General features: G+C 32.1%; 1 protein-coding gene across 1 annotated transcript; it reads right to left on the minus strand.

Moving 5' to 3' along the window:
• Positions 1 to 214: 214 nt before the first annotated feature.
• On the minus strand, positions 215 to 8,228 carry LOC148607364 (uncharacterized). Its single transcript, XM_088544697.1, has 8 exons — positions 8,037 to 8,228; positions 7,478 to 7,594; positions 6,140 to 6,219; positions 3,744 to 3,842; positions 3,078 to 3,203; positions 1,909 to 2,178; positions 1,227 to 1,347; positions 215 to 333 (listed from the first exon to the last, which is right to left on the minus strand). Exons 1-8 carry the CDS (start codon positions 8,084 to 8,086, stop codon positions 321 to 323), a joined length of 876 nt encoding a protein of 291 aa, XP_088400823.1. The 5' UTR covers positions 8,087 to 8,228; the 3' UTR covers positions 215 to 320.
• Positions 8,229 to 10,540: the final 2,312 nt, after the last annotated feature.

Raw genomic sequence — 10,540 nt, forward strand, 5'->3', positions numbered from 1 at the left:
ACAGTTTCTCGTGATTGGTTTGCCATTGGTAATTACTTGCATTTGAAGCCGTTTCAACACGCAAATGATGTTGATCATTGACCTCAATAGCCGAAGTATTGTCGTACAAAACAAATCTACGGGCATGGTGGACATTGTTAGCAGAGTCCGTTACTTCAAGTATCATTGTATACAGCATAGGATTTTTGGAAGGTAATTCTATTTCAATATTACTCCCGATGGACTCAATACTTATGTTTTCCTTTCCTTTTGATGACTGATCCCTCATAAGAGTTTCAGGACTCGAGGCTATCACTTCATAAACGTCTATAGTATAACTTTTAATACCAGATGCTAAAAAAGATGAATTAGCGATAATAGGAGGAAGAGGATCTATCCATCCATCAATTTTGACATGTACTTTCCTGGAGTTGGTAACCCGTGTGGATAATTTAAGGGGCTCGTTTTTACAGCTTCCTTTCTCGGAACAATGTATTGGCGTTGCTCTGTCATATATATAACATAATGTTTTGTTTGTTGCTTCTGTTTTATCATACGGAATTTTAGTTTCAACATTGTTTACAGTTTTTGAAGTTAAAAATCCCCCTCCTTTCATACTAAAAGTAACGCAAAGTCTGAAAAAAAAAAATAAATGCACATGTTTTAAATATTCTGAATTTCAAACAGTTGCCAAATCTGTTCTACTCCGTGGCTGTGAATGCTGTCTTCTAAAGAAAGATTTGGAAAATTAAACCAACTTAATTATCAAAGATTTAAAAGGTAATTTGCAGACATTTGCAAAATAAATACAAAAAATAAGTGTGATAGATTTTACTTTCCAACAGTAAACATCTTTCTTGGGGACACCACACCAACATTCAATATGATGTTTCTATCTAACAGATGAGATACTCTATTAGATTGCCAACTCATTAAACTTGAAACATACAGGATTTTATCTACTTTCAAAATAAGAGGTGTAGATTGTGGAACATAACATACGTATTTTTACAGAGTTTGTGGTGTTTTCAGGTTTATTTGTTTGCTCTCTTCTTTTCAATTGTTTAGTTTATTCCCGTTTATGCCATATACTTAGATTTTGATGTCTCAACAACAACAACATAAAAGCAACAACAATCGATTATGGTACCGAAAAGGTCAACAAGTAGAAAGGCATGTTACGTACTTCCTCACCGGTTATATATACTCAGACTGAACAATTAATGTGTTGATATTGTATTTCATACCTTTCTCCATTTACAAGTCTTGCATTTGCAGAAACTTTTGTATTTCCGGTATAATCACGGTTTATACTCAATGGATATTTGTCGCCCATTAACTTCTTTTGTAATAAGAGTACCTTAGACCCTGAAAAATCAAATATTTATATCGGAGTAAATAACGATAAGTTCGTTGAAAAGTGAACAACGTAGTTGCAGCATACTAATCCTAAATCAAACCAACTTCTTAGCGCTACGCTCGTAGGTGTTAAGCTGGGGAAAAAATAAAAAAAAACTCATAATTCAACAGTCCATCTCACCAAAAATATTGTTTTTTATTCATTGAAATTTTATAAAATATAATTCCGATAGTGACAATCAAATGATGCCCTAAATTCATATAAGAGGAAGTATAGTCTTACGTGTAATACTACAACATTTCGACACTATCCACATTGACTATTTTCTCCACAATCCACAAAACTAACTATTGTTCTAACAATTGACCAATGCCTTGCCATGCTCCAAGTTTTTAGTGGCGTCTATGTTGCTCGTTTACTTTTGCTACTTTTTGTGTATTAGTTACTTTACGTTCGTTGTTGTGATTGTTTTCCATGTCTTATCTTTGTCATAAAAATGCGTTCGTGTGATTTCCGCTAGAATGTTGGCTTCCTTGATTACTCTGAATAAGGATCAGCATTATTCTTACCATCCAAAGAGTGCTTGTGGACACTTATGGAAACCTCAGACACTCCAAAGTTCTCATTTGAAACATATGGCGGTCTGTTTTTAATTGTATTGTTGTTGATAAATACTTCGTATACACCTCCGATATCAAGTATGAAATGGTGGACTTCAAATCTGCCGTAAAAATCATTCTGTAATGAGCATTCAGAAGCGCCTTCATGTGATGATGTTTCTGTTCTGTCGCTTGAAATTGCTCTAACCCTGCAGGTAGTTATACTTGGAGTAGATATTGCTGAAATATAACAATATATGTGTCCTGTTACCTTGAACAATTATTTAAAGATCTAAGATCCTAACATCAAGCACAATTACTAAAATTGCCTTTCATTTTTTTCTTCGAATTACAATCTAGCGGCAAATTTTACGAGAGACAAAAGCAATTAATAAAGAATCATGCATCTTTTTGAACATAGGTTGATTTAAAACTAGAATAGGGAATGTTATAGATTGAGAACAACAACTGTTTAAACCAGTTTTGTTTTCTTCAAAGGTTAAGTAGCTCTCAAGTTAAGAATCAAGCAAAGTATAATAGTTAAAAGCCTATATATTTTTATTTTTGATGTTTTGTTTAAAATTTTATAGTAAACAGAAGTTTTTCATGCAATCCTTATTTTAGGGGATAAACAATATAAAGAATGTTCCGTAGAATTCAAAATAAAGGGAAACTCTGTAAATGATACTAAGATGCAATAGAAACGGTTGCATTTTCAATAATATCTCCTAGTAGCAGATGAATTGTAAAGAATAATTTTAGTTTTCATCATAAAGACCTTTGAGGCAACTTGATAACAAAAATATGTTTGAGGTGTATCTCAAAGACTACTACTTAACATCCCAATATACATTGAACTTTCTTTTTAGTAACTATATGAATTATGTAGATCTGAAATTGATCGATACATAAGGTTGGTTTTTAACTTTATACTGACATTTTCTTCCATCATTGATTAACAATTATCTTCTTAATGTAATACTTGAGCAATTATAAGGTCAACATACGCCTTGTTAAAAGTGAAACAGGATACAAGAAAAACATCATATACTTTATTGATTGATTTATTGCAAATCTGGAACAGAAAATTTAACAGCTAATGGTTATTGAATTGAATTGTAATCCTCGTGAAGACTTACGCTGGCACTTTGCAAATTTTCCATTGTATTCTCTTCTGAATCCTGTCATACAATCGCAGTCCCTAGCGTATAAATTGCGCCCACATGTTCCCGGCCAGCACCAACGATTAAAAGAAGAGCAAGCAGCTACAAACAGAATTTGAAAGTAGATAAAAAAAATTGTAAATTCTAAATATTTCAATTTTAAACAAAATCAATTTACACCACATGATAATTCCGCATCATTCGACAAGAAGATTCGTTTCTTATATAAGAACTAGCTGTTTTAAATGGCTTGACTATAGCTTACATGATATTTTCCAACGTAGTAAACATATTTTGATAGTCATGCATCCAGTTTTATCAGTAACATATCTTTAATCTGAGTATCAGAAATAATGTAAACTACACTAACAGTTACCATGTATAATTATTTTACAGAATTATTTATTTTTTAGTCTATATTCCGTCATTAGATAGTGATACTATTTCTGTCTGACCTCATCGAGAGATTAAATTTGGATTGATTTAGACTAGAATATTATATTGACTACATTTATATGTTCAACGTCTATACAATATAAAACGTTTGTTCACTATAAAAGAATTTATATGTATGTATGTACTGCTTGCAGTTTACATGAACACAATAATTTCAAATGCACATCAACTTTCAAATGCATTTACTTTCACAGTTTTGTCCAGTAAATCCAGACGCACACAAACAATTATTTGGTTTCAAACAGGTTCCTCCATTTGGGCATGTTGTCGATCCATAGCAGAGTGCTGAAACACAACATTGTCAAAATACATATGAACTATTTTATGACTTTTACGTACTTGGGCGTAATTGTATAACTGATAAAACATGTGTGAACTATTTTTCAAACTAAATGAAAACTTTTTTTTTCAAATATTCACCCCATGTCATCAATAGTTATTTGCAATAACTTCTTCAATTTAGATTTCAAATAGTACATTCAATATCATACACTATGAAAACAGAAAACTCTACTAAAAACAACTGTTGTCAAAGTATACAGAATCAACGAATTGTATTGACAGTTTTCCGTTAAAATAAATGTTGAAATTTTACGCTTAAAACATCACATCTGTCATTCAAGTGTACTTGATATAATCATGGTGACACTCTACTTTATATGACATAATAAGTTTTATCAATAATTATAATCTTCTGTCAAGTACAAAACATAGAAGATTAATCCTTTTAACAATCGCCTTTTGTCGAATTCTAGATAAAAACATTTTTAAAGTAGACCTTGAAATACTGTTCTATTTATACCTAAAAGAGAATCGCCTTAAGTCGAAGGGACCAGGCAAAATCGTTCATGTTATCCGAGGTTCGAGTCATCCGAGGTCGAGCATAACCCGGAAATAGTTTGGTCGGTGATTGTTTCTGCAATTACATCACTTGTTTTGCTGATACATGTATATGTGTTTGTCACTGTACAGGATTCTCCGTGGTGACTAGCGTTTCATATCGGAAGATAATATTGAACGGCGTCGCGTGCTTAAGAGAAATTGTCTTTTTATTTTTTTTTATACGTCGAAAAGTAATAAGTTCATAACATGCTGCTTTGCAAACCTCACAGATTCGTCATTTACCATGTGCCCTACATTAATACGATAAAATTTGAGATTCACTAGCGGAACGAATGGAGTTGTTGAAATACTCGTAATTAATATCGTCTGTTTGATGTTTAATTAAATATTCAGATACATATTTTTAAAACAATTCGTCTGTATTTTTGTAATAACTTTTATTGAATTATCCGATATCACTACGTGTGATCAATAAAATTCGTTTCTTTTCACTATACGCGATTTTTTGGATTTATCAAGCCATGACGAGTGTCAACAAATAATTTAAAAAGGCACGCTAATCGTTGTAAAAACACACTTTAATCATGATTGTAATAAAGCAAACAGTTTTCCGACTAATTAGTTGACTTTTGACATCAGGGTTAATTAACCGCGAAGTCCTATGGAGGGGACTGACGGACAAAACCTCGAGTTATCCGAGATTTCGAATAATACGAGTTCGAGTCATCCGAGTTCGAATCCTCCGAGATAAAATTGTATTAGAGTAAGGGGAGTTTTGCTGGGACTTTGAATTAGTTCGAGTTATCCGAGATTTCGACTCTTCCGAGTTCGATACATCGAGGTTCGATTGTATGTTACTAAGCAAGTCATGAATATCGAAACTTACCTCCTAAATGTTCATGAAAATTGATTTGAAAAAAAAAAATCATTCACTTAACTAATTAATAACGATTCATAAAGAAGGAATTTGAATTTTAAACGCCTTTGGGCGCTACAACGATCGGTTGAGCTTTCCCCTATACTTTTGGCCAGTCATGTGTGAAACCATAAGCTTTACAGGACAGCATGTTTTGGTGATTAGATAAAAACAGGGTCGTAGAATTATTTTCGAAATATTCTTTGTTACATTTTGATATGCAGTTCCAATCTGTTAATCGGAAGCTAAGTGTAAACATCAATCAATTCTGCGTATGATCAACGCTGTCGATTCAATTATATAGAAGAGTGTTGCAAGATGGATATTCACATATATCTAAAAGATTTCGTATTTTGCATAGCCTTGTGCATTTAACAAAAACGCATTTTGCATTAAAGCTTATATATTTTTGGTTACATGTATGTGATCTTCGTTAGAGCCGTTAGAGAACTTATTGCAAAGGTAGTCTTTACCTCTGACAGTACATCTGTCAAGCATCAACAACATGTTTAAATATATTCTAAACAAGGGTGAAAAATACACTACCTAGGCTGTATTGTTGAAATTAAATAGCTTTCTGGCGCGTTGTTAAGAAGCGACACCACTTTTTTGATTGACAGGTCCAATAATGCTGGAAAACCGATAATAAATTGTCGAAATGAAGAAATATTGAAACCTATGCAGTAATTTATTTACATCATTTTGATATGGCTACTTTATTCATTTTTATGACAAGACGAGCTGTGTGTTGCACGAAATGGTACATTGTAGCACACCAGATCAAAATTATTTTTAACAAGGAGTAAATGTGTAAACTTAATACCTTGAGAGCAGCCTGCTCCTGTATAGCCCGGACAACATTTCCGTTCCAAACATGTTCCTAAGTATGTTTGAGTTTTATATCTGAATGCATACATACACTATTACACATGTATTAAATGATAAATTATCTTGATAATCATATATGAACATTCAGACATAAAATATTGTATCATGTATTTGGACATAAAATTGTCATTTGACAAATTATTCATATCCCAGAGATTAATACAGTATTTATTTTTCAGTGTTGAGGTAGCTGTCTTTATGAAATTTAGACAAGTGATTCATGTATGTCAAACAATCCACCACTTTTATTTCTTATTAAAAAACAAATTCAGGCCAAATCACCTGTTTTAGTTAGTCTTTGTTAGTGGGTTGTCGAATTTTTAAACATATAGATCGTGTATAAAATCAGCACTTTCCCAGAGGTTTCGTTCTTGATTTGGTTGATTTAAGTGAGAAATGATTGCATGGATTTCTTTTCGATCTTTTTGCATTGAAAGGAATGTATTCCATGGACCAAAAAAAAAAAAAAAAAAAAAAAAGAAGTAAATAAGCAACTCGGACTTCACTGAAAACTGGAAGCATATATCAGGTGCACCGGCGGTGTAAGTGTCTTCTGCTTTCTTAGGAACACCCGCTGAGTCGCTCCGCGGGTGCTGAAGGGATGTTGCCACAGATGAAGGAAAATTGACAACGAATACGAAATGAAAAGTCATCGCGTTTGTCGTATAGTTTGGTCAATAGCTTTCCTTTACCATTGATCTCTTTTCTTATCTAATGAGGATTGTGATGGAAGCTTTATACTAAAATATTTTCATCATACTTTAAAAAAATCTTGCAATTGTTATCGATTAAAGGTCACAATAATTTGAAGTATTTAATGCACGTTAAAAAAAAAAAACACTTCTTGTTTTTATACTCGAGGCATTGTATCTATTTAGGTGGAGTTTCAGTGATGCACTTAATCTGAAACATGTATTGCTCAAACTTGTTCAGTAGAAAGCGACCTATTTTGGAATTAATTTTCGGAAATAATTATTTCAAATTTTAACGAATACACTTAGAATGTAACATAAGACAAACTGGCATATTACCGTCACAACAATTAAATAATATGAAAGCAAAGCTATGCAATGTCACATGTGGTTTGAGTAAAAATAGCTTCATTCGTCATAAGCAAAGACTAAAACCATATTAATTTCATCAGTTTGAAAATACAAGCCAGCTTTTTGAATTATATTTTGTTTAGGAATCGACATTATACATACTTTATATTAGTAGAAACAGAAGTTAGGATTTTTTATTATTTCTTTGGTACTTAAAAACATATATATACCTATAGTATACACATCGACTACTCGCATAATACCCACAACCAATGGAATATTGATCTTGAATGGATCTAGATTTTTTGCACTGCTTGTAGTAATCGCAAAAATTCCCAGATGAAAAACTTCATAATAAAAGAAAAAAAGTTATACCATAAGAAAATATCATCTATGGTCGTGGAAAAATATTGCATAATTACCTCAATGTCAGCTTCCATCAAAATCAGGTGTATTTGTTGAAAGTGTTTACCATATTTATTCCTGATTCATAATTCACAATTTTTGTAAACTGTATAAACTGTAGTGTAAGATGTAAAGCCAACTAACATCAAGTTCATTGACTCGACAAGTTTTTGTCTTTTTAATTCCTTCATAAATGATTTTTTTTTAAAAGCAAACTGTTTTAAAATTTAACAATATAAACCATTTTTGAAAGAGGACTTGTGTAAAGTCTAAAATGGCACATGCAACAGAAAAATGTTTTACTATTTCAATGGAACATTTTTTTTTATAAAAATAGTTTTCGTAAATTGTAAAATTAGTAAATAATGCATTATAAGTTTTTACCTCAGAATGGCAAGACTTTCAAACAACAGAAGAAAAATCCTATTTTCCATAACTACAAATCCGCTCAATCTCGTCCTAATGGACAGATATACAGTCCATGTAGATATACATATATATTCGTAAATGTTATTTTAATTACTTCAAAATCAAGTGGCGTGAAAACTCAGATTTTGTTTGAGGTAGTTTCGAACATACATACCTGTTATTAGGAAGCGTTTCTATAAAAGATGGTCAAAGATATGTCCATTAAATGGCAAATTTTAAAAATACGCTTCACGATTGGGTATTCAGTTCTGTTCCGTTTAAAGATAGCACTTAATCATTGACACTTTAAATATTCATATATCAAATATAACATGACAATCATAGCAAAAAAAAAGGTTAATAAAAACGAAAAAGAAAAGAAAAAATGGAAAAGAAAAAATAGAAAAAGAAGTCAAATTTTCGGGATTTCGTCAGACATGCACTGTATCTTTGGTTCGAAACAACATTTGGTAGAACAAATTAATAATACCTTCACCTACTCCGGAATCGACATTTTATGAGCAAATCGGTGGGTGGTTTTAGAAAAGCAAGGGACCCTTACCCTACCAGTGCACCTGGTCCATGCTTCCAGTTTTTTTGTGGAGTCGAGTTGCTCATTCACTTATGTTGTTTTGTACGTATCATTTTTGTTATTTTATGTTCTTCTTCGTGTGTGTGTGTGTTTTCCCTGCCTAGTCTTTGTCCCTAGGTTACATTCTTTTGACTTCCGCAAGAATCTTGGTTATTGTGATTACTTTTTAAGATATTTGGCCGATATTCAATTTTTTAACTTAATATTTATCCTGCAGAACTTTCTTGGAATAAAGCAAATATTGATGACGTCCGTTTCTTGATCTAAGTATACATTAAAGGAGTGATTTTTGATTTTCTATTTATTACTAACCGTTTTTAGATGATGACGTCCCCTTGTCATTACCATATGGTGTTTTCATATCACATTAGGTTCGATTTGCTCGTATTAGTAACAATGTTCCGGTTTTTAATGAAATAAATCTTCATATCACCGAGAAATAACCACAAGGTTTTCGATATTACAAGCTCGTAAAAATCTTCAAAATTTTTTTTCAACCGATACAACTGGTTCTCAAATACAGAAGTACTAGTAAATGATTAATACGTGCAGGTGTATACCACTCTATATCGCATGGCAATATTCTTGACAGAACACAGAAAGCTCACCGAATAAGTTTACTAAACCGTTGAATAGGCTTATTCGAAAGGGAAATAAGTATGATATTGTTGTCAAATCGTCAAAGATAGAATTTTTTAGTTCTACCATGGATTCGCTTATAAGGTCTTTACATAGAAAACAACACATTGTATTTAAAAGTTGTGTTTGATAGTTTTCGGCATGACATGGGTTGTGCCCTTATTTTATGATTTATGATATAGCGTTGTTCTCAACCCCGCATAGGAAGAATTGGGATAGATATAACATATAATGAGGACATCACTTTTTGTAGGTGTAAACTGGTTAAGATCTGGAGCTGGTTTGTCAGTTAATTGCTTGTAATCCTTTGTGTATTTGTGTAACATATAGTCAGTTTCTTTATTTTTGTTTTAACACGGGACGCAGACCAAATCAGTTCAATGTTTTTTTTTTTCAATTTTGGCATATTTTTCTACAGTTGCCAATTTGAAAAAGGGGGAGGGTGGTGTCTGTGTGATCACGCCAAGGTATTTTAACATCGCCGCAATTTTGCGACTGTCCAAAGTCTGAAATTTCTGGCTGCTGTATGTCTTGTTTCGTTTTTGCTTTCGAATTGCTTTTATGCTGTTGACGTATATAGAGGTGACCTTTTCGCTGTACCTGTGTGTAATGTTGTTTTGGGGCCAGTTGCAGCCTGCAATGTCATGTTTGTAAGGGTTTCCTCATCGTTCATTGAAGACCCATGGATGGCCTTGAGCTGATATTTTCATCCCGGGGAGGTTGTTGTCTCTTTGATATATTCACTATATCCATTCTTTTTATAGTCAATGAACTGAATAAAAAAACGAGTTTTGAATATTTTAAAAGTAAGTGTACAAATAAGTTTGTTCGATGTCATCTTTAGATATAAGTTCTATATGTTATGATAACGTTTGTTTGTTTCTTTTTTGTTTTTATTATGTTTTTTTTCTAATTGTTTGTAGTTCTTATGTGTTGTGTGACTTGTCCGTCTGTATTTGGTCTTCATTTTCATGGTTTTGTATTGTATATTCCTTTTCAACCTTTTGTTTCTTTTTTCCCTTTTTGTACTATTTCGTGTATTTTCATTTTATTAGCGAAGTATAAAGAGAAGTTTAAAATATTTTGGTATCGGATCAAATCAAATGAAACACTTGCTACTTTGAAACATTGTTCGATTTAAAATAAAGTTTAACAATACAACATAGTAAATAAAAATGATATCCACTATCTCATACCGTCTTTTTTACAACAATGATTAACATACTAGATAAATTACACTGTAGACAAA

This window comes from Perna viridis, chromosome 9, assembly GCF_037379345.1.
Source record: "Perna viridis isolate PV_CMFRI_1.1 ecotype Kerala chromosome 9, ASM3737934v1, whole genome shotgun sequence".
Lineage (NCBI taxonomy): Eukaryota > Metazoa > Mollusca > Bivalvia > Mytilida > Mytilidae > Perna > Perna viridis.

Coding starts and splice junctions, on each gene's coding strand:
- LOC148607364 (XM_088544697.1), bottom strand. CDS start 8,086: ATGGAAAATAGGATTTTTCTTCTGTTGTTTGAAAGTCTTGCCATTCTG. Junction 3,843..6,139: donor AGGAGCAGGCTGCTCTCAAG/GTATTAAGTTTA, acceptor GTTGTGTTTCAG/CACTCTGCTATGGATCGACA. Junction 3,204..3,743: donor TACTGGACAAAACTGTGAAA/GTAAATGCATTT, acceptor TTCTGTTTGTAG/CTGCTTGCTCTTCTTTTAAT.